The following is a 25,336-nucleotide window of genomic DNA, read 5'->3' on the forward strand; positions in this document are numbered from 1 at the left end:
CTAAGACATCACAACTCTTTGCTGCAAATAGACTGAAGTACCATTTACCTTCTCTCAACTGCATCTACAGATTTCCCACATTATAGCCCCAATATCTTACATTGGGCAGATTGAGATGCCAAGGTCTGTTTTCTCCCCTTTTACTAGAAAGGCTTTCTATGGCTTCATCTATTCCATCCAGTAATGACTAATGGGAATGAATAAGGACATAGTTATGGAGAGGTGGCTTTTAAAAATGACCAACCTATTTGTAAACAAGGAGCCATCTATAATGCTACGTGGACAGTTTGTTGAACTTCAGAATCATGAATCTGAAGGAAGCACAATGCTATGCAAAAACAGGCAGCAAAAACTCACCAACCATGTGCTTTCGCACGTGAGCCATGGTGTAGAACTTCTTTTCGCATATCTCACAGGAGAATTTTTTCTCTGCATATCCATGGACAATCTTGATATGCTCATGGAGGGACCAAAGCTTCTTGAATGACTTATTACAGGAAACACACTGAATGGGTGGACAGGACAAAGAAGAATAATTTAAACAAAGTTCACTTCAGATGGTACCAGGCAGCTGTAACCAAAATGAAGTGAACATATAGAAGGAAAAGACTGCAACCGTATGTACATTATTTTGTGGCAAGTATTAAAATGCCACTCACTTCATTCTAATGTCACTGAATCCATAGATACAAATTTTAAGAAAGTGAATATTCATGCGCTTACAACGCCACCTGCTGCTTCCTCCTGAGCAAATCAGCAGCAACATCCAGACTGTACCAGCCCATCACACAGATGCCCAGTACACTGGTGGACTGAGCAGTGATGTGGGAGAAGGATGTAGACTATGATGAGCTAGCCTGCCAGCTTGAAAATGTATTTGATATCCAAAATTGTTCATTTGTATTTAAGCACATCTGGGAAGTATATTGCTGTTTATTGTGGGATTCGAATAAGTTATTCAGTAACTTATCTTTTTTTGGAGTGCAGGATGTTAGACTATGGATGGGAAATAAGAGAAAACGAAATAATACTTTTTCTTTCTACCCAAAATTATGGCAGATCACATTAAACAAAGTAATGTGACTTTGCATTACAGGAATGACTGATTTTAGTTGGAAAGGACACATTCTAATTAATTTTTATCTTGTGTAGGATAAGAAACAAAACAAAACAAAACTATCAATAAATTATGTAATTTGTATCATTGTTCAGTGCATATAGTCATTAACGCATCTTGTCATAAACCCTAGCAGACTAGTTATACAACAAGGCAATGCTCTCTCTGTCCCCAAATTTAAATTCTGTGCCAAAAAACCAGAACATTATCAGTCATTTATGTTGTGCAAAATATATAGGAAAAAGTTAGCAAAATATCATTTTAAACAATACATTTAGTAGAAAAAATATAAGATCCATGAAGATTTCTAAGTTAGTCCAAGGCACTTTAAAATAATAAACCTACTACAAAATGGAGATTAGCATTATCTGATTTGAGACTCTTTATCAATGTACTTATTCTTTTCCATTCAGGTTGGAGGACAGAAGTAACTGGATTCCAGTTCCAAGGGCATAGCAGCATGAGAACTCTGGACCAGAGGATTGTTGAAGCTGACACAAGGAAGTAATAAGGAGCTGGAACTGTTGAGTAAATTGGACAGAGCAGCAGCAGGAGGAACTTCTGTGTCTTAATTCACTGGGTTTACATGTGTGTCAAAAATATCACATCCAGTTTACAGAAGAGACACAAAAATCAGAACCTGGAATAACAGAATACTAAGCCAAAATCCCACTGCTTGATCCCAGCAATTACAATGAACACACTGAAGGAAGCAACTGCAAACCAACCACATAGTTGAGGACCACTTGCCCTTTAATTAAGACTGGGCATTTCATAGCTAATAGACAAAAGATAGAGATCAGATCCACAGAAGGAGAATCTGAAGGTTACGCTGTATTCCTATGTCATATTTATTTAAAATATTTATTATTTTTTTAGAAAATCAAAGCTCCTTACAATAAAAAATATAAACGCTATCAGGTTAGATGTTGATATACTCAAGCACAGAGTTTGTAGCTGGAAATGCAACATCTTGCTGATCCATTTATTAAACATACATATATGCCCAACATATGCACAGGGGTTCTTCATTTGTATTCATCCAAAGATTTCTGCATATATTCAATTCTCCATCATTTCCAGGACCAACAATCTCAGGAGGAATGAGCTACAGGATCTTCTTGCTAATTAGTTAACCTACTAACTTGAATTCAGTCTCCAATGCTGTAGAGAAGTGGCTAAAAACCTGTTTTTTGTTTTTTTTAGGGAATCTGCTTTGATTTATAAATCCATTTAATGGTCTCTCTATACAACACCTAGTATGTGAATATCTCAGACATTTATCTAATTCTACTTTATTCAGTTTCCTTGTAAGAATTAAACTAAATAAATTACATATAAAAATGCAGTGTATTTTATCTAATAGTTTCCTGAATTCACAACTACTTTCTGTACAATAATGGAACCCAAACTCACTTTTTTCTTGCTGTCTGACTGATCTGCTATTAAATTGCTGTTTCCCATCTGCTATTAGTGGCCATGAAGTCCATATTTTGCCTCCATCATAATGATTAATTAATTTCCCTCCCCCCCATCTGTTCCAGACAGCTGGAGGCAGAAGAAAAGCATTTTCTCATAATAATCCTTATGAAGATCATGGATTATATGTTAGTAATAGGAACAAGTAAACAATCCCTGATAAGATGGGCAAAATGGGCAGGCAAAAATACTGTTTCCTGAACTGTGAGAATGTGAATGGGTATGAGCTTGTTTGTTCTGGCCTAATGCACTATTCCTTATTCACCCAGCTCTACTCATTCATGCAGTTCCAAAAGGATTCTGCAGGAACTAATATAGCTCTCAATCTCCAAACATAGCCCAGCCCATTTTTAAATAATTATTTCAAAATTTAACAACAGTCCATAGTATGCTAAATAGCAAACAGGTATTTGACATACTTACAGACCAATGTGTTTCTTACATTTACTGAGTACAACAGGTTGTTTAGATGAAATATCCCATTGATTCATATATTTCCTAAACAATTTAATAGCTAAATAGATTTACATAGTTTCATTATAACAAGTTAGTCTTGCATCTCTGTCATATCTTGTCTACATATGCATGCCTACATATCTTGCACAATGGTTGATTTTTTTTCACTATAGAAAAATGCAGCAAGTGTCTTTATCTTCCATTTAATACTAACCAGTGCACAATGTATGTGCATGTTTAGCACCTGATGTTTCATTTCCTCTGCAAGGTTGTGTAGAGAAATCTTATAACCAGGCATTATTCCCTCTCCTCCCCACATTCATGCAGGTCAATTTCTTTGACGATGCAAGAGGAAATGCTGATCAAAGTAGAAAAGCTTGGGAACTTGTCCTCCTCAAAGGATTTCCCCCCTTGCAAAGTGTCCAGGGGACAGCAGAAGGTAGGGAAATCTGGCAAACCAGTGAGAGAACCTACCTGAATGTTTTTTTCACAGTCTGTTTGCTGGTGAAGGGAGAGCTCACTTTCTAGAACAAATTTCTTTCCACACTTGTCGCAGATCTGCATGCGCCTGTGAGTGACGTTCATGTGCTTCTCCAGATACCAGCGTGTGTTAAACACCCTGGGGCACTTCTCACAGGTCAAAGTCTCCTTTTCTTCACACTTTGATTTCTGCACAGGTGCCTTGGGCTCCTTTGCAGCTTTCTTCTTACGCTTGGGGGGCTCAACGCTCTTTCTACGGCCCCTTGTAGTTCTGGAAGTAGGGGAAGATGTGGCGGCTGCAGTAGATGCAGCTCTCCTTGTTCTCCTTTGTGCAACACTATCATTTTCCTCTCTTTGCTCTTTTTTCTTCTGCCTCTCATTTTCCTCCTCATCATTACTGTCTTCAGTGGCCTCTTCCTCCCCACTGTCACCCTCCTCTTCCTCACTGCTGGTCTTAAGAACAGCAGTTTCTTTGGATTGGGAGGGGACCCCCTTCTCCCCTTTTGATACATTTAATGTTTGGTTGTTAAGGTTTACCTCTACTATTATCTGCTCCCTTTTGTAAGTCACTTCATCTTCTTCCTCGTCCTCCTCCTGCAAGTCGTCAGAGTTCTCCCTGTCTTCTTTCACGGCTCGGGCCTCTCCTACTGTTCTGTCCTCCCTGAAATATGGCTGCTCCTCTCTTTCATGGAGATGTGGCTTACTTGCTTTTGGGTCCACCAGTACAGAATAAGGACTCCCAGACTCCCTTTTGTACACCTTGGTGGACAAATCAAGTTCCTGGCTGGCACCATGATAGAAAGTGGGTGGTACTTGACCCCTGTCCTCCTGTGCCATCCCTGCTACATGTGTGGTGCAATTTTTAGCCATCTGCTGGCAAGAGCTGGCTGTTTCATTCATGGGGGCTCCCGATTCATTGAGCACCTTGTATTCCAGAATATCAGTGAAGTAACTCCTCTGGAACAAGATGAATAGCTGGAAATAACTAACTCATGACTGTTTTTGGGGAGCAGAGCACAAAAGCACGTGTAGGTCATGGAACTCTGGTTTTATAGCACGAAGACATCGACAGCAGTTCACAGGAAGAAAGCTGCCATTCAACAGCTGAACATTTTGTCTAGAAAAAAAGGAGAACATTAAGTTAGTGGCTTAAGCATAACTGAAATAAATTATCCTTGGAATAATATTTTGCCTAATCTAAACTAAGTACAGGATTTGCTCTACCAGTTGTTAACCAAATTAATAATAGGCTATTCATTTTATTGTATAGGAGAAAAAAATGGGGAAATATTTTATTTATGTTGCTGGCAAATAAACTCTTTTCATCTGAACTTTAGAGCAATAGAAAGCTCTAAAATACAGTTAAAAATAAATGGTTTCATCATTTAAGAGATGGTGCATAAGTTTCTCCTAGCTCAGTTTTCATGCTTAACTATAAATACAATACCAACATTGCCTCAATCTGGTATTTTTAAGATCAGAATTAAGGTATTTGCCTATTTTTATATTCAAAACTAAATCAGAACTGCAACAGATACTATGCAGCTATGATTAATTAGGAGGATGAAAATTGTCTCAATCATTTGAACATTTAGTCACTTAGATCGATTTGATGCTAATCTAAAATTCTTGCCAATATTAAGGTTTCAAATGAGTATTGAAACCTTAACTAAACAAAAATGTAGTTACATAAGATTATATGGATGCAATTATATGTTCAGAGATATATAGCATACAACTTTGCATATCATGAAAACTTGTAATTACATTTTTCAGAGGATTCTAGTTATACAATTGCAAAGATCACCTTGAAATATCATGATTGTGTCTATAAAATAGCAATGTGTCATATGGTGTTAAACTATTTGTCCATATAACCTAGTATCATCTGGGTAGCAGCTTCCTCAGAATGAGTCTTTCCTATAACTTGCTACCTAATACTTTCCACCAGAGATATCAGGAACTGAACCAGGAATTTCTACTAGCAAAATACGTACTTCACTTATAAATGACAATCTTTTCTTTTTTAGAAGGGAAACATGGTTTGATAAGATTCTGATGATGGAGTAGGGGTAGGGTTTTAATGGCATGATATACCTCCTTTCTCATTTTGGTAAATGCACAGATGAATAAATTCTTCATGTACATAATGCACATAATTTTATTTCCTTCCTTCTTTTTGCTAGTCCACAAATACCTTCTGGAAAAGCCACATTTTTACTAGCTTCCAAAAGGCCATGAGAGTGGAAGCCTTACCTCAGGAGATAGGCTGTTCTATAGAAACAGCATGACCCCAAAGCCCATATGGTCCAACCCTGCTGGGCTTCCATAAAGCCATAAAGACCTGGGGCAAGGTAGAGTGATCTGCTCTCTGATGGTAGTAGGTGGGGAATATATTTGTATCAGCTATCCTCCCTGGTGGTATCATGTATTCTTCTATTTATTTTGTTTCATAATTTTTACTGTTATTTCTACCTGATGATTTCATCCTCCTTCTCCTCCCCTCATTTATTACAGCCAAAAGGCCAGAAAAACAGCAAGATAAGGCCTACAAAGTGAACATATAATTTAATTGTACAAGTAGTCCTCGAGTTACAACCACAATTGGGACCAGAACTTCCATCGCTAAGCGATGCAGTCGTTAAGCGAATCACGCAGTCGTTAAGTGAATCTGGCTTCCCCCATTGACTTTGCTTGTTGAAAGCCCCCTGGGAAGGTTACAAATGGTGTTGACGTGACCCTGGGATGCTGCAACTGTCATAAATACATGCCAGTTGCCAAGCACCCAAATTTTGAGCACATGACCATGGGGACGCTGCAACAGTTGTACAAGTGAGGATCGGTTGTAAATCGCTTTTTCAGCGCTGTCGTAATTTCTAACGGTTGTTAAATGAATGGTGATAAGTCAAGGACTACCTGTATTGGGTACGCCACCTAGATTCACCTCATGATTGAGGTGGCATACAAGTTGACAAGTAAAAGCTTTGTTCCAAGTTTGAAAGGCTCCATAGGAACATTTCAAGCTAGCTGTTTCTTCTCTTTTTTTAAAAAAATAATTTTTATTAAAATTTTTAAGAGCAATCATAAGAATAATACAAACTAAATTAGAACACAGAAAATGAAAAAGAGAGAGAAATAATAGAAAAAGCTAAAAGTGTAATAAGAAAATACAAGAAAGTAGAAAAAAAAGGAAAAGATATAAAGAAAGATATAAAGGTATAAAGAGGTAGCTTCCGATATTCTTTGCAGCAGTTATAAGTACAATTATATTTTAACCTCTCTCTCTAAAGTTACATCATGACTCTCTTCTTTCTATAATCTATCCTGTCCAATCATCAAACCATAAATCACAAGTTCATTTTTTTTTCATTTTTACGCAAAAAGTCTATAAGGAGTTTCCAGTCAAGCCAGCTCTCTTTCACTAGAACAAATCTCAAAATATTTCCAGCTTCTGCCATATGGAACAATGAGAGCATTAAAAAAGTCTCTTGTTTTTGTCCTGGGGCCACAGATGTTGTTGTGTAGTCCATTCAAAAATACTTCCTCCCACCCAATTTACAGAAAATTTGGCCAAAAAGATGATTTAAAAAAAAGTTAAAAGAGCTTTAATATCCCCATAATAAACAATGGAAGCAACAGTAGAGCATACTTTTTTCACCCTTTGTTTGCATAAATACAACTAATCAAAACTGATTCAAGCAAAGAAATAACAGTAAGGGATTCAATTCAGCCCAGTTCCAGAATATCTAACAGTTGAACAAACTTCCCTGGCTAGTGGTCCACAACTTTGTCTCAATGCACATGCACATGTTTGTTCAGTACACACTTTCTGTATTTGGCAACTTGCCTATAAATCTCAACAAACAGGCTTTGTTCAAAAACTTAGCAACAGATAGGCTTTTTCTTATTTCAAAACATGTTCTGAGTGTGCTGACATCCTTGGCTTATATATGTATTTTAAATAATAGAAGCTTAGAGTATATTAGCAATTCAACCAGCAGGCCCTGCTGCCATTGACTGTAATTGAGTCGAGTAGTTGAGGAGAGAGAAGTATGTGATCAGATCAGGGAGTCAGTTATGTACATATTTAGGGAATGAAACTATTTTTGCAATAAAAACAAATCAGCTGTTTATCTGTTGCTAAGATTTCAGGATGCCATACCTGAAGTCTATGTTGATTGCTTACTTGTTGAGCTTTGCAGGAAAACTGCTCACCAAGAAAATAGGCCCTTAATGTACAATAAAGGCCAACTGTGAAATCATAAGCAAATAAACAAATTCTCCTTCTATGATCTGTTAGATCTCAGGAGTTTGGACGTGCCAGCAGCTAATTTTACAAACTTCAGCAGAAGCATGAAGAACTTGTAGCCCTACTAAACTGGAACTCCCAGCAAGAGCTGACTACACTGCCAACAATGAGGGATGCTGGATGTTGTATAAGCGATGGTTCCCAACTTGGCTTATGCCATTTATCAAGGAAAAAAGCTGTGATAAACTTAGAGGAAATAGTGACTTAAGAGAAAGAAAAGTAGGACATTGCCATTTGAGAAAATATGATGTGGCAACCAATTATTCAGTATCAGCTGCACTTCAAACATTGGGTGGACAATTTCCAAACCTGGCTACAAGGATGGGCTTTTATCTGAATAGAAAAGAGACAAAATGTAAGGACTGAATGGATGATATGCTGGACACAGGTGAGAACAGAAAAGGCCACAATTAAGGAAATATCTTTTTAAAAAAACAGCTGGTATGATTTGCACTAGAAAAAGAATGTTCTTCACAAAATATGAGTTCTGCAAGTGAAATAAGACTTAAGACACACACACAATTTATTCTCACTCCAAATTTGGGGCTTGTAGCTGCTTAAGTTCTGCACATTTTAAATTATGGACAGACTAAAGTTATTTTTCAACTAAACTACAGTACATATGAAAGAGCATCTACTGTACGTGATCTACTGCAACAAAACTTAAATATTTTTCCATGTTTCTACCTTTTAAATAGAAATAGTGTCATTAAGGCCAGAATATTTTTATTCAGTACATTTTCTGTCTAGCATATAATTTGACCACATAGAAGTTTCTATGAATAATAAAAATAGCTAATTAAAAGTTAGCTCCAATTCTAAGTACGCATAGAACTGCACTGCAAGAATAAGACATATGTATAATTCTCCTTTGGTGGTAGTGGTGGAGGAACCCAATGGATCCATACACAAATTCATTTTGAGCCATACATCATAGATATACAAATGAAAAAAAATTACTGATACAGCATCTGGGAGAAATAAGAAAGGTAATAATTAAAAATTATGCTTTCCATTTACTACACTTTTCCTCAGCATTTGCCCAGTCTTAAATGTACTAAGAAGTGGAATCACCATCACTAAAGGAAAAAAGAAAAAAGAAAAAAAGAAAAGAAAAAAACTGAACACATTCAAAGACTTTATATATTCTCCTATACTAAGCAAACACATATTAAAGAAAGCATGAAGAAATCACAGTATTCAAATAAGATCTAATTATGAACCATAGTTTAAAAACATTTAACCAAACTTCTATGAAAAGTACCGTAAACAGTAACAGAAAACATCTTACAAGAGAACTATTCCCAGTTACAACTTCTGTGCTTTTTAATGGAAGGACTGGGGCGGGGGCAGGGGGTTGCCTTTGAGTCCTGTCCACTCAGTTTTGTGTAACCTTTTTTTTTAATGGTTTGCTATGGCCTTCTTCCTAGTGCTGATAGACAGAGACTGACTCAGTCACTTAGCTGGTTTTGTGTCTAAGGCAGAACTAGAACTCAGTGTCTCCTAGTTTCTACCTCAGTGCCTTTAACTACTACATCATATTAGCTCTCATGGAAGAATATGGGAAGATAATGATCTTTTTAAAAGTTCTAGTACAAAGACAATTTTATTATGTTTTGCATCACCTTCTCATTATTAGGGTAACAAATATTTCCTATTTATACCATTACAACTTAGGCCTACTAACTGCAGAAATATAATTATATGCTTTGTACACTAAATGTAAGGATATAATTGTATGCATGAGAACTATAAAGAATTAAAATCTTGGGGAAACTCACTTTCCTTTTTAAAAGAAAAACAATACATTCTGAACGTTTAGAGTTACATAAATTTGTTTCAATGTGATAAATCTTAATAAACTTTCTTAATTTAAAAATTAACACATGTATCAGAAAGATCTAAGAACAAGTCAATATTCCACTAGCAACTTTTGTATGTACTGGGGTAAAGAAAAAGAGGAATTATGCTTTCTACAAAGGATTACTTTTTCCCAAACTGAATCAAATGTAATCTTTCAGGTATATCCCAATACCTCCTTCCTTTTCTTCCATTACAACAATCTTCCATAATTTTTCATAACAGAGATTTAGTGATGGAGCCTATAGATTTTTACAATTTTATGCTATGTCCAGCCTTGCCGCAATCATCATGAATTGCACAGTTATCATTTTTTAGTCCTTTGAGTTATCTGACTAAATAGTGACAGTAAACATATATTGGGACTGTAAGTAAATTTTCCTGTACCCATACTATTAACCTCTCTAATCACTTCTGACGAGAACCTCTGAACAACTTCACACGATTGCCATATAGGCATATAGGCACCCTTGGCTTTGCCACACTTCCAACATTTATATGGGTGTTTCCCAGTAATTTTAGTTACTTGTACTAGTCCCCGGGTTAAAAATGGCCAGTTTAAGGACAACCCATAGTTAAGAACAGAGCCTACTGTAACAAAATTTGAGTTAAATGGTTCAAATTAATTACACAATACCACTTATAGAGTATTATACAATAATACTGTTCTGGCTTACATACAAATTTGACTTAAGAACAGATCTTGGGAAGAGAACTTGTTCTTAAACTGAGGACTACCTGTATAGGTGTATAATACCATCTACGAATGACTTAAGTAATTTTCTCTGATCTTTGCTGATATTGATCATAATGTGGTATTCTTCCAAAGTACAGCCCACTGTGTGTCAGAGATATTATGTCTTAAATCTAACATGAGATTTTATATGTTGGTTATTAGACCTTTAGAAGAGTTAGAAGATTCGAACATAAGATTTTCAAAGGCTGTTAGCAGTTGTAATGCTGCTGTCTTACAGATTATATTTTTAACAAAAAAACTCATTTATTTGTAATCACTTAAGTTTCATACATGCCAATTTTTGGTTTAAAATATATTCTGGCATTACTTAATTATTTATAAAATAATCCCTTAATCTAAAAAGGTTTTGCTTAAATCTCCACACATTACTAGGTAGCCCTGCTAAATTATTTGGAAAAAGAGCCATAACCAATAATTGCCATTAATAGGGAGGGAGATAGAACTAATCCCCCCCCCCCAGTACTTCCAATCTTCAAAGACCAGTCAAGAAACTTACTGATACATGTTGGGTTGTGTTTAACAATTGTTTTAAACTTTTAAGTCACATGGATGGCTCAATCAGGTTCCTTCCTGTAAATGTAGGGTGCTATATAGCTGCATACATCCTTCTATGAATAGCAAACCAGTTTTGGAAGGACTTAGCTAACAGTCTCTTCTTAATAAAACATGTACTGGAGGACATCAAAGACAAGTCTGTAAATGCCTGTTGGAAGAACCTGTGGCCTGAGGTTGTACATGACAAGTCAAGAAGAACTATAAACCATTCCAGATGAACAACGCAAGAAAATCATTGCAAAAATAAAGAAGTTGGCCAGAAGAATAGGGGGAGTAAGTTTCAAGGAGTTAGAGGAGGAGGACATCAACAATTTAAATGATGGACAGGCACCATCACTAATGGGAGGATGAGGACAAGGTTAAGGAAGCATTAAGCTAAGAGAGGAAGGAAGGCAAGGTATGATGCCAAACACTTTGCAGACTTCCACAAATATAACAACATAATTCACACAATGAAGTTCAAAGAAGTCCTTGACAATATTTTAACACCATACAGAGTCATGTTCAATGAGTTCAAACAAAAGAATCCAATCACTATGTACCTGAAAAGGACAACTTCTCCATCAATGCCTAAAATTCCTCCTATCCCTGAACTGGAAGTCTTAATGTCAGTCAACCTACTTTCTTCTCCCGCCTCTGAGACCCCTATTATTGTACTGAGGAGTACTAAATCCTGTGGAGGATTCCCTGGTCCATGTAATAAAATTTTGATACAGTATTTTCAGAAAGATAGGTCTAAAAAGTTACTCATTATTATAAAACACAATTAAATTATTTTAAACACATTTAAACATTTTTTCTGTTAAGTGTAAATTGTTAGGTAAGTGTTAGGTATATGTAGAAAACATCTGGGGCTATTTGGGAGAGAGTACAGATTTTCAGGGACTTTCATGTTTTTGCAGGAAGTGTTGACACATAACTCCATGAATATCGAGACTTGATTGTACTGCTTAACATGTAAGACTAAAATTTGCTTGGATTTAAATTACAAATGCGCTGTCTGCTTTTTAACATACAAGACAGTTAAAATGCAGCTTAAGGTTAAGATGCCACTGTGTACAATGATAGACTAGGACCTGGAAGACTTAAATTCATCCTCAACCACGGATGCTTACTTGGGTAACCTTACTTTAAGTCAGTCACTTTCTCTCAGCCCAATCAATCTCAGAGGATTGTTTTTGTGGGGTAGAAACTTGAGGGAAAAAGTGCTATGCATATCACATTTAGCTCCTTAAGAAAAGATGTGATATAAATAACAGATAAATACAAATAAAATCTAATTTCCCAATTATGTAATATTTTACTTCTCAGCTATAAATTTCATATTTCTATTTTGACTATGTTTTTCCAGACATAAATGGATTTATTCAGACTAGATGCAGTTCCCGCTCCTACCTCTAACAATCTTTAAACTGTGCTGGGTTCAATCAACTTTAAATTGCAATCCAGTTCTCTGCACATTTGCTCAAGGATAAGCTCTACTAAACTTAATAAAGTTTAACCTGTTTTTAAAGTTTGTTAGATTTATATCATTGTTTTCTTCCAGATGTCCTAGCCAGCATCCATAATACTTTCTCCCAAAAAATTCATTTGTGAGACATGTTGGAGCCAATGTGGTATAGTACATAAATTATGCCTAGACTATGCCAGTCAAGTACATTTTTAGTTTATGTTCACTTGATCACTTTCAGCCAGTTGTCATCTCTCAGTCCAAGCAAACACACATAGGTTTTGGCTCGATATACATTCCTATATAGAAACAGGAATTCTATTTCTATATAGGAATCCTATTTCTATATAGGAAGATATACTGAATTCAATAGAAATGAATTCAATATATCTTATTTCTAACTAAAAATAAATATAACCTCTTAATTTTTTTCACTAGCTTGATCCAATATTTTTTCTGAATGACCAAGATAATCTATTATATTTTGTTAGGGCAGGAGATCTAATTTGTGACAAGGAGCAGTAGTTCTTCATGTTCTTGTAAATCAAGAGTTTTTAAATTTTTTCAGCCCACTGAACCTGTTAGTTAAAAAAAAAAAAAATCCCAGAATTCTGATCCCCAAAATGGCAACCATGGCATTTTTTTTGTGGAAGAACAAGCCCCGCCCTTTCTGTACTACCTTAGAAAAATTGCTATGGACTTCCTTGGCTGTGTTTGAAATATCCCCCCCCCCCCCGCCCAGTCTCTCACAGAATCCTAGCATTTTGCAGAACAGAGTTTGAAACATACTGTTGTAAATAAAACCAAATCAGAAATCTGTCAAAAATACCGATAGCCTAACTAAGCAAGCAAAAATGTCATTAGCTTAAAAGAATAATAAAGTATGTTTCTATGCTGCTTGCAGAAGAAAGAAAAGCTAATAAAAATTACCCTTTGCCAATCCATTATAATTTTTTTATATTATCAAGGCAAAAAGTTACTACTAGCATAGATATCTAGGATACTGATAAAGAAAAGAATTATGATCCTGATAAAGAATGGATCTGCTACTAGCACTTCCTTAACTCAAAAATATATTTTCCTGGGGTCATGTGGATACTGTACTATTAACTGAAAACAGTAATTAAGTATTAATTTAAGAATTAAGGGAAGTTTTAGCAAACTAGTCTTTTTTTAGTTTTTGATTTGTAATCTTTTTTTGTTTTAAGTTATAAGCCCTGAGTATTCAACTTGTACAAAAAACTGTGGTACAAATATAAACAGTCTGGCAAATGTCAGTAATCCTACACAGTGTTACTAGGAAGGCAATTCTATTGAACAAAATTATCCAGTTTGTTAAACATACAGTACCACTAAATCTAATTCTACACCCAGTTCTCTTTCCACTTGAAATGCAGGAATGTAAAAAATAGAAAACAGTATTATTTAGTCAACATACCACTTATTTTACATCATCTTAAAAACAGCATCAATATTCCTCTTAAAACATTGTGTGCCTCAAATCAAAGTCCTGCTGTATTCCAATGAAGATTTCCCTGTAGCATCTGGAATTCTTCTTTATAAACAAGAGAAGATGATCAGGTAAGCAAGCTTCCATGCCAACCGTTGTTTCTTTTATTTGATCACTGGAAGCATGCCTGCTTGCTAATTTTCTGCTTTTACCTTCAGATATGTTCCTTTGATTTACTTGTACAATATTGGGCAAGAAAAAGCTGCAATCTGTGCATACATACACACTCAGACTATCAATTCTAAAAATACAACAAACTACAGAGATTAAAACAAATTGCAAATCATGCAAAAGGGACATCTCATCAAGGGCTACAATCTATCAGTGTCCACAATCCATTCACAGGATTAAAACAATAGTGTACAATTCAGAAAATCAAGTAGGTGATGGCTACAAAAGTCTGTGCAACATTGCAAACATCTTACAGTCTCTGAGCTATTTTCCCCTCAGCACAATGTTATAAGATTAGGTAATCCCTGAATGAGAAACAGATCATGGCTATGGGCGTTTTCCATTAAAGAAAAAAACCTGAATAAATAGTTTGAACTTTCTGCTTGAGAGAAAATTCCATAGAATATTTTCTGCTAAGTTAGGCTTGCATGGTTATTATAGTATACTGCAGAAGATTCTAGCCATTTTGTGACACATAACTGATTCACACTAGGCTCTAGCAAAGGTATCTTCAATGTGGCATCAATGAGAATGAGAATCTTCTTTGGTATCTGTCTAGTCACCAGCCTCTTGATTTTTTTTAAATAATATTGCTTCTTAACTCAATGGCTAGCATGCTGTAAAGTAAATTAACCATCTTTCACACAATATTTATTTCCAAGAATGCCTCACAGCCTTATTTCAGCCTTAAAACACTATGGAAGAAACTGCTTAAGAGCTGAAATCTAGTACTATGTCTAAACTGTGCAAATCCACCAAGGGGGTGGGTATAGGGAACATTCCTAAGAGCTAAAGCAGACTGAGAAGGGTTTTTTCCTTGCACTGTATGTTCATGAATTTTACTTGTTTTCTCTAACATGTTTCATTTTAGCAGCCTCATTTTGGTTTATGAACAGTATTTTCCCTGAAAAGTGTATCAATACCTTTTAGCGTGGATGTACCTGTTTTTCTTTGGTTTTCAGCATGCATTTCCCTGAATACTACCTCCTTTGGAGTCTGGAAACGGGTTTTATGTTGTAATTTTTAAGACAAATATGCCTTATGTTCAGTTTCTTGTCCAACATATCTGTCTTTAATCTTCATCAATTATTTTCTATGAAGTTGGTGCTATAGCAGAAAATTAAGTTCAAAGTTTGCATTTTTCTGCTCAGGCCTCACCGTTGGATCATTCTTTTGTTTAAATCCCACTACTAAATGACTATGTTGTGAGTGAACGTATCCACTATAACTTCCATTTTGCCTACACTATGGTCTCAGAATTCCAGATTCACCTATCAACCTCCAAACACTGGCTATTAAAACAGTGTCCTCAGAACTGTTGGGGTGCATTTTAGAAAGCACTCAGTAACCAAAGAAGTTAGTTTCCTGGACCAACTTGGAAATTATATGAGGAACAAATCCAGGGGCAGCTAAACAAGTATGCTTTATATATGTCTGTTTTTCTAAAGGAATTTGATAGCTTATGAAAGATTATTCCATTTTCTCCCAATATGCCTGTGAAGTATTTTAAACCAATAAATAGCAGGTAAGGTTGAGAGACAACTAGTTCAACCATCATACAGGGAATTTAACCCTACCCACCATCCAAATCAATGCCCTCTGCATTACATCACACTTTCTTGCACTCACAGGATTCTTATTATATAAAATGCAAATAAAGATTATTCTACAATATATATACATACACACACACCTTTGAGTTTGCTGATCAAGGTTTCCAGGTTATATTTTTGTTTGTTTAAGATCTACCCTCAAAACATTACAGTGTCCACTAAAAAGCCATAGTTAACATAATGCACGAAAATGGAGATATAATAAGGACAATGCCTCTTTAAACATGTGTTTTTACAATGTCCTATACTTACTAAGTTTTGGGACAAAGTAATAAACTATATAAACATGATGTGCAACAAAAGCTACAGTTTTCAGAGGATAATATTCTTTTGAACTATATACCTAGTACATGGAATTTGACATCTGGACAATGTAAATGGATTCTCCATGTCCTTACTATGGCCAAAAGACTGATACTGCAACACTGGAAAGATAAATGTATGGCCCCATTTAGTCAATGGATTGAAGACGTGATTACACTTGCCATTTATGAGCAGATTGCCTATAGACATAGACTTTATATGGACAAGTATAATGAAATATGGGACTCATTTATACAAAATACAGTAGGTTAAAAAAAAAGAGAGTTATATAAATGTATTGGAAATATATATGCATTTGAATATTTGCATTTGATAAATATATATAAATGTGTAACTATTTACTGTACAATGGTATACTACATTAAGGTTTTTTTGTTCTTGTATTTTTGTCACTTTTTTGTAATACCTTTTAATGTTTTCTTTCTTATTCTTGTGTACAGTGGTACTCGAGTTATGAATTTAATCCGTTCCGTGACTCTGGTTGCAACTCGAATTGGTCGCAACACGAGGCAAATTTTCCCATAAGGTTCAATGTAATTACCATTAATCCGTTCTGGCGTGGAGGACAGGGAGGCGGCTATTGCTTGGAGGGAGAGTCAGGGGCGGAAAAATGGCCGCGGACCATGTGTCAGGTGCGGAAAATGGCCGCAGACCACGGGTCAGGGGCAGAAAAATGGCCGCGGACCATGTGCCAGGGGCGGAAAATGGCCGTGGACCACGGGTCAGGGGCAGAAAAATGGCCGCAGATCCGGTTCGTAACTCGAGGTGGTTCGCAACACGAGGTAAATTTTTGGGGCTGGAGCTGGTCGTAACACGAAAAATTCGTAAGCAGAGGCGTTCATAACTTGAGGTACCACTGTATTATTATTTTTGTGTTGTTTTTTTCGTTATTAATTAAAAAGCAATAAAAATTTATAAAAAACTCATAATGCATGAAAAGAACCATAGATGTTGCATAAACCGTGTACTTTGAACATACAATGGTTCTTAAACATTTGTGAACCCTTTTGAATTTTCAATATTTCTGCATAAATATGACCTAAAAATGTGATCTGTTTTCCACACAAGACCTAAAACTAAAAAAAGATAACCCAGTCAAATGAATGAGTCAAAATAATTATTCTTGTTCATTTATTTATTGGGGAAAATGATCCAAAGCTACATATTTGTGTGTGGCAAAAATATGCGAACCTTTGCTTTCAGTAATTGGTGTGCCTCCCTCCCACCTTGGGCAGTAATAACTGCAACTAAACGTTTCTGATAACTGTGATCAGTCCTGCATGTTGGCTTGGAAGAATTTTAGCCCATTCTTCCTTACAGAACAGCTTCAACTCAGAGATGGTGGTGGGCTTCCTTGCATGAATTGCCCACTTCAGGTCCTTCCACAACATTTCTATAGGATTACGGTCAGATCTTTGACTTGACCATTCCAAAACAAAAACCTCCTTCTGCTTTAACCATTCTTTGGTTGTACGATTTGTGTGTTTTGGGTCATTATCTTATTGCATGATTCACTTTCTCTTGAGCTTCAGTTCATGGACAGATACCCTGACATTTTCCTGAAGAATTTGCTGGTACAATTCAGAATTCATAGTTCCTTCAATGATGGCAAGCCATCCCAGTCCAAAGGCAGCAAAGCAGGCCCAAACCATGATACTGCCACCACCATGTTTCACAGATGGAATAAGATTCTTATTCTGGAATGCAAGGTTTACCTTTTGCCAAACATAATGCTTTTCATTCAAGCCAAAACATTCTCTTTTGATCTCATCCGTCCACAAAACATTCTTTCAACAGCCTTCTGACTTATCCGCATGGTCTTTCGCAAACTGTAGACAGACAGCGATGTTCTTTTTGGAAAGCAGTGGCTATCTCCTTGGAACCTTGCCATGTACACCATTGTTGTTCAGTGTTCTCCTGATGCTGGTCTCATGAACACTGACATTCATCAATGCAAGAGAGGCCTTCAGTTCCTTAGATGTTATCCTGGGCTTCTTGGAGACCTCCCAGAGTATTACATGCTTTGCTTCTGGTGTGATCTTGGTTGGTCGACCACTCTTGGGGAGGGTAACGATGGTATTGAATGACCTCCATTTGTACACAATCTGCCTGACAGTGGACTAGTGGAGCCCAAACCCTTTGGAAATAGTTTTGTAACCTTTTCTAGCCTGGTGAGCATCAAGTGTTTTTTGGAGGTCCTCAGAAATTTCCTTCATTGGAGCCATGACACACTTTCCATACCTGTGTTGTGAAGATCAGACTTTGATACTGAATACCCAGAACTTCTGTTTTTTAAATAAGGCAGGCCCTCCCACACTCAACCTGATGATCATCCCACTGATTGAAACACCAGACTCTAATTTCCTTTGCAAATGAACTGATAATCCTAGAGGTTCACATACTTTTGCCACACACAAATATTTTGGATCATTTTCCCCAATAATTAAATGAACAAGTATAATGTTTTGAGTCATTTGTTTAATTGGGTTTTCTTTACCTAATTTTAGGACATGTGTGGAGAACAAATCATATTTTTGGTCATATTTATGCAGAATGCATAAAAGTCAAAAGGGTTCACAAACTTTTAAGCACCACTGTATATACTGTACATTTATGCTGAAATTTATATTTCAACTTGAAATATATTTCAGTAAATATATTTTATTCACTGTAATAAAAATTAGTTATGATTTAAATAGAGTCTAATAGATACAACCTCAATGGTAGAGGAACTAGTAGTCAAGAAATATGCAGCAGACTAGCACTCGTTAAGAGTAACACTGAGGGTCTTGGAAAAGATACTGTATTCAGATACTGTGATGTATCTATGTTTACGAGAACAGGATCATGCAGACAATGTTTTTTTTTCTGTGATACTCTATTGACACAAAAGTTGGATTTGAAGAAGCAGGATACAAAGAATAGTGTAACTTTTGAAATTTGATGTTGAAGAAGACTCCTGAGCATACCATGGATAGTCAAGAAAACAAACAAATGGATCATAAAACAAATCAACCCAGAGTTCTCACTTGAAATACAAATGACCAGGCTCAAATTATCATATTTCAGACACATTATGCGAAGATCTGGCTCTCTGGAGAAGTCTGTAATGTGGGAAAGGTGGAAGGAAACATAAGAAGGGGATGACCAGCAGCAAGGTAGATGGACTCAATTACAGCAGCAATGGATACACCATTGGAAGCTCAGAAGAACCAGGATGGGGACAGATCCCCCTGGAGAAAAACTATCTATCTGGTTGCTAAGAGTTGATACCGACATGATGGCACATAATCAATCAGGCAGATACAACCAAATAATTATCATTCATTTTCTCCTTCCCCAACATTCATTTCACATTTGCTGCACGTGCATTTGGAAATGCTGGGGAAGGAGAAAATAAATGATACAAAGGCAAGAAAAATTACTTTACCAAAGCACACAATGCAATTTCTTATACAGTCCACTCTTTGAATATTGGAAATATAATTAATTTACATTCTTCATGAAAACTGCATTTAAATATACATATGAAATTGAATCACAAGAAAATTTGGAATTACAATTATTTTTATTATTCTGTGTGTGTTAAAAAGACTGGCTGAACTGGAATCTTTGATTAAAGAAAGAAGTGATATAATGTACCTCTACACTAGGACTATGAGAATTTTTCAAATTTATTTATTTAACCATTTAAATAGCTGTCCATTTCACAGCAGTGACTGGCAACACAAAGGGGGTCAAATCCAAAACAAACACACACACACACACACACACACACACCAAAAAAAATTCCCCCAATAACATAATATAGTGTAGAGAGTGAAGTATACAAATATAAAACATCCAAAATAGTAACAATATAACATACTCCCAAGTCTAAAAATCATCCCATTTTCAATCAATAAAGGCAAAAAGAGGCAGATCCACTAACAGGGCTGGTTTAGCTTCTTAATCCAAATGCCTGAGGGACATGACACAATTCAGAGTTGAAAGCAATAAAATATTTGTAGATGTAACTTTCTTGAAATGAAATAAAGTATCTTTATGAGGTACTTTATCTACTACCCTCCATGTAGGATGCAGCACATATACAAGATGCGTTCATAATAATGCAGCATATATTGATTTCATATGGGATTCTATAGTCCCTATTAACATAAGAAGTCAGGATATATTAACAAATGAATCTATTACATCATTCAATTGCTGTAATTTGGGGAAAAAGGGGTGGTCAAAGTGGAAAGAGGATTGACACAGGCAATCCAAGCAAATGAACTTCTATTCACTGTATCCTCTTTTTAAAAACTTATCGTGTTTTTCATATTAAACAAATTCTAATGAAATACAAAAACAATGCTAAAGTAGATTTAAAGGAACATTTTATCTAAAAATCATAATCACTGTAACATTAACATCGGCACTTCCAAAACATTCATAGGAAGGAAATGGTATAGAATCTTGTCCCAAATAATCCCAGGCCTGCACACCAAACAATTTGCTACTCTATGAATATCTGTAAGTATTGTTTGCATGCCTAACAATACAGTATAAGAAGGCTTTTCACTATTAGGGCAGTGTGGTATTTCTGATTTGATTCCAAAAAAGCACTTTGGAGGATGCAGGAGCACAAACATAGCATGTCTGTAACTTTTTAAAGCAGCTGGGCCTTCTGCCAAGATCACACGGCAACCACAGAAGGCAGGTGCTACATTCGTGCTCCAAAACACCTTTTTGGAATTGAATTTGAAGTGAGGTATAGGCTTAGTAACTATCCAGAAACTGTCCTATCATGAACTCACACCACAAGCATATTCCATAATAGAAAGCAATAAAAGAATAAGTAATATTAAAACCAAGTCGTAAATAAATTATCCAGAATGCAGAATGAAAGTGTGTTTACCAAGTCTAGATTAATTTCAGATCAGCTAAAGCATCCTTCCACATCATGCTGCCAACACAGAAAACATTCCATTCATTATGTTAAATTGAAATAACAAATGTGCCCCCAAATCAACACAGATTATTACAGCAAGTGCATCCATTGCCTGCCCTTATCTGGAACAGTTTGCTGGGAAATACACACTTCCCACTAATTGTGGCATCTCAAAGTTTCAGTGCATCTGGCTAACCTCCACATCCTGGAATTATTTTTGTTAAGCCTGCTGGTACAAGAAGCTATCCTTGCTTTCTCTAACCATGTAATGCAAATCATGGTACAACTACCCTAATGTCTTCCTTTAAGTCTTTTATTTCTCCAGCATATGACATACATACCACCAAACAGCAATTTTATTTGTACTACTGGTGCTACCTATTAATATTACAGAATACAAGTATGACTTAGATAAACAGTTTTCTCTTGTTAAAAGTGGTGTTATTCATTAATTCATTGACCTGAATAGATTTTTGACCCACCCACATACCCAGTTATTTATTATTTTAATTATTTATTAGGCTGATATGGAGTTCCAATTGTTATTGACTGTGTGGCTTACATTCCCTCCTTTGCAAATAAGATTAAAACAATACATAAAAATGGAGAAAAAACAAAAATATCCATTATTTATCGACCAAGTAACTATACCATTCATCAGCAACAAATACAACCCTACCCCAAGAGGAAACAAACTCATAACATATCCATCCCCAAGGCCTGATGGAATAGCAGGTTTTAATTTTTTTATCCTGCCTTTATTATTTTTATAAATAACAGAAGGTGGCGACCATACCTAATACTCCTTCCTCCTCCTATTTTCCCCACAACAACAAACCTGTGAGGTGAGTTGGGCTGAAAGAGTGTGACTGGCCCAAACTCACCCAGCCAGCTTTCATGCCTAAGGCAGGACTAGAACTCAGAGTCTCCTGGATTCTAGCCTGGTGTATCCCCTGATCTCATTGGATGGGCAGATATAATCAGAACTAGGCAATTCCAAATATACCCAGGTCCAGAGCCCTGAAGGGTTTTAAAGATGACAACCAGCACCTTGAACTGCATCTACATATCTCAACATAAAGTGGAAACTACTTTTTTCTAATGAGGTAAATTATGCATCTGTAAACTACCTTGTTCCATAAAGTTGTTGTACACTGAAACAAAATCTGAACTGGTATAGCACTGGCAAGTATATTACCCAGGTAACTATTTATCAAGCATAAGGATAATAGGGAAAAAAGAATAACTTTGGATGAGTTGGTTTCCAAGTTGTTAAGCACTTCTATAATACCAGCCACTATCCTGTTTTCTCTATCCGTTATTGCCAGCCACCATTAACATCTGATGCCACTAATTTACAATACACATACTCCTTGAGTTTTCTAAGTACAGTATCTTCCTTGCTCCACACATTTCAACTGATGCATCTCTCTCCATTTTGCTCTTGCTCTGGGAAATCCCATGCCCATTTCCATCTCAAAGGTATTTTAACTACAGTATTGCAAAACCCATCCTTGTAAAAATAATGCAGGTTTGTTTCCTAATTGCACATACTTTTTTCTTGGGAGCAGTATGGTTTTATATACTGCATTCTTCCTATTCAACAATCACTGACACCCCAAAGATCAGCTCACTTGAAAGAAGTTATATTAGGCAGAACATCAAGGAGAACAGATGTTTCACTTAATTCAGTCACCAATGTTTGCTTCCCAAACAAAATCTCTCAATTTCTCTCACAATATCATTTTACAGAACAAATATACTATTTTCCAACATACAGCAAAGGATTAGCACTTGAAGAATAAGAAGTATTCTTATACAGAATGGCTGAACACAAATTTCACATGGATGTATCATCAAAAGCCTAATACACAGCTATGTTTTATGAAAACCACATGCTGTCAAGCATTTTATAACCATGCACAGGTTGAAATTTTATTTATTGATATTATTTGGGCATCTTCAGTATACTTCAGAATTGGGGATGAACATGGGAAATAACTTGGGATTTCTTTTATTTACACTATTTTAACTACAGTAAATCTTCATTAAGTACATATTCAGTGGGACTTGCTTCTGAACAGACATATAAGAATGCAATGTCTGTAGCTTGGAAAAGGAAAACCATATATGATATGCTAGAAAAATATTATATAGTATTTCTTGTGTATAATCACCAAAAACTTCTATTCTTCCTGATGGAATTCAGAAAACAAAAAGGAATTGTTAATGTAAGGATGCAAAGTACACATAATACTGCTTTCTAATCTTAAGATATTTCAGTGCCAAACATTTCAGGTGGTGTAATCCAACCATTTTTAAAGTATCAAACTAAATAAATATTATCTCTTAAGCCAACTTCTATCTCAACTTTTCCAAATTTTGTGTTTCAAATAACCTTCAGCTTCAAATCTTCAAAACAACCAAGTTCATAATCATTTCCATTAGACCTATAATCTCCACTTCTGCACAGTGAAGGATAGTCGTAAGAAATGCTGCTTCAAACATAAGAGTTTCAAGATGACCATGCCTACCTGAAAGCCATGTCCTCTGGGCTAAATCTTGCTAACTGTATCCAAAGCATATCAATACCAGTTACTTTGTACATGCTCAGATGTACATTTGACGAAACATACTTTTTTTGTGCTCGAAACCTGTACCACTGCACTTCCTGGAAAAGTGGAACATAACAACGAATTAAACAAATGAGGTTCGGGGGCTCATTAAGTGAAACTTGTCCTGCCCCTTCTGCCAACTGGGCCTCTTGCCTTGCACGAACTCACCCAGGCCGGGATCGTCCGCTGTTGTCGCCTCCACCGCTCCATCGCCGCCGCCGCCGCCGCCGCGATCCATGCTTAGGCGGGGGAGGGGAGGGGGAAGGGAGAGGGCGGCCAGGGCCCTCCTTCCTTCCTGCCCTCCCCTGGCCAGAGCCCCCGCGTGTTTTTAGGACCAGGCCTTGGCCCCTTTTGCAGCTACCTCCACCGTGGTTCTGCCTATCCTTCGCTCGCCCTCCCCACCGCTGCCGCCGCCGCCGCAGCGCTACGTGGCCCTCGCCGCAGCCAACCAAGTCAGTCAGACAGTCAACCTCGCGATTACGTCCGCCCCCCACTCGCTTTTCCTTAAGCGTCGCTCGCTGGCTAGTCCTGAGGAAGACGACGAATGCGCCTGCGTGAAAGTTCTCGCGCGAGAGCGCGCGGCTTTCCTCGGCTTCCTTTTTCAGGGATTTCTCTCTCTCTCTCTTCTCCTTTCCCCCACCCTGTCCGTTTCCTGCGCGCGCATAGGCGCGAGACCTACCATGAGCACCAGTTAAAGAGCTTAGGAGTCCATCGTCATCTCTTGTTTTGTCCACTGTAGCTCTGCCTCCCCCTCCCCGTCCCGGGCGAATGAACGCGCTCACGTTACAATGGAAAGGTTGGTTGGCCAGCGCGTGCGTGGTAAAAATTAACGTCTCCACGTTCGCGCGCTGTTCTCTTTGCCTCAGGTGAGAGCCGAAGACAAAAAGGGCGGGGGGAAAATAAAACATAAAAATACCCCCCCACCACCAAACAGGACCGGCGGGGGGGGGGGTTGTTGGAAGAAGCCTCTGCACATAAGTGCTGAAGAAAACCTGTTCTTTCTCAGAAAGCTGCTGATACGCAAATAACATCTGATACATCGCGAAGTGTTATTGAAAGGAAAAAAAGCAGAAAGCGCATATTTGATGTGCGTGATATGTGCAAAGTTAAGCTGTGCAAAGATTTAATTTGGGGAGAATACAGATCTCTGAATAGAATCGAAAGTCGAATAAGCTGAGTACCTTCAAACCGATTGGATGATTCAATAGACATAATCTTGTTAAAATTTTTACTGGATTTTGAGAGTAGTTTCGAATCATCGGATTGGGTTGATCTGAATCGAATTAGATCAACAGACCCTCATATCTTTTAACGTCTGGTTTCCCCTCCCCCCAACACTTCAACATATTTATTAAGATTGGTTCAGATTTTTTCATTGAATAAAACAACTTTATTTGGAATATTTTAGTAAGCATCCTTGTTAAAAGTTCTTAATGTGAAAAGACCCAAAGCTGCTAATTAAAAATAATTCAAAAGTACTAGATTGGACCCAGAAAAAAAATGTCTGATGATGTTTTGTTGCTTTTAAAACTCAGGCACCTGAGTGGTGTGGAGCTGGAAAGAACCTAGCCCCTGAATTTGAGAAACACTCAATATCTTTCCAAAGTGCCCCCCACCCCACAATACAAACCACTTCAGGCAAAGCAAAAAGGATTTTATTTAGGGGGATCAAGTCTTTATGTGATGCATCAGAAAGCAACAAAACAA

General features: G+C 36.8%; 1 protein-coding gene across 1 annotated transcript in view; it reads right to left on the bottom strand.

Annotated features, from left to right (window-relative positions):
* Positions 1-24,200, bottom strand: part of ZNF652 (zinc finger protein 652) — a 39,579-nt gene extending 15,379 nt beyond the window's left edge. Inside the window, exons 1-3 of the mRNA XM_007428910.4 lie at positions 23,798-24,200; positions 3,527-4,649; positions 358-505 (exon numbers count right to left, since the gene is read on the bottom strand). Of these exons, the coding sequence (XP_007428972.1) occupies positions 358-505; positions 3,527-4,432 (1,054 nt within the window). The 5' untranslated portion in view covers positions 4,433-4,649; positions 23,798-24,200. The remainder of the gene's footprint in view (positions 1-357; positions 506-3,526; positions 4,650-23,797) is intronic.
* Between the last annotated feature and the right edge of the window lie 1,136 nt (positions 24,201-25,336).

Source organism: Python bivittatus, unplaced genomic scaffold (assembly GCF_059951505.1).
Source record: "Python bivittatus isolate LINGU-HERP-01145 unplaced genomic scaffold, Pbiv_v1 ctg000410_np1212, whole genome shotgun sequence".
Taxonomy (NCBI): domain Eukaryota; kingdom Metazoa; phylum Chordata; class Lepidosauria; order Squamata; family Pythonidae; genus Python; species Python bivittatus.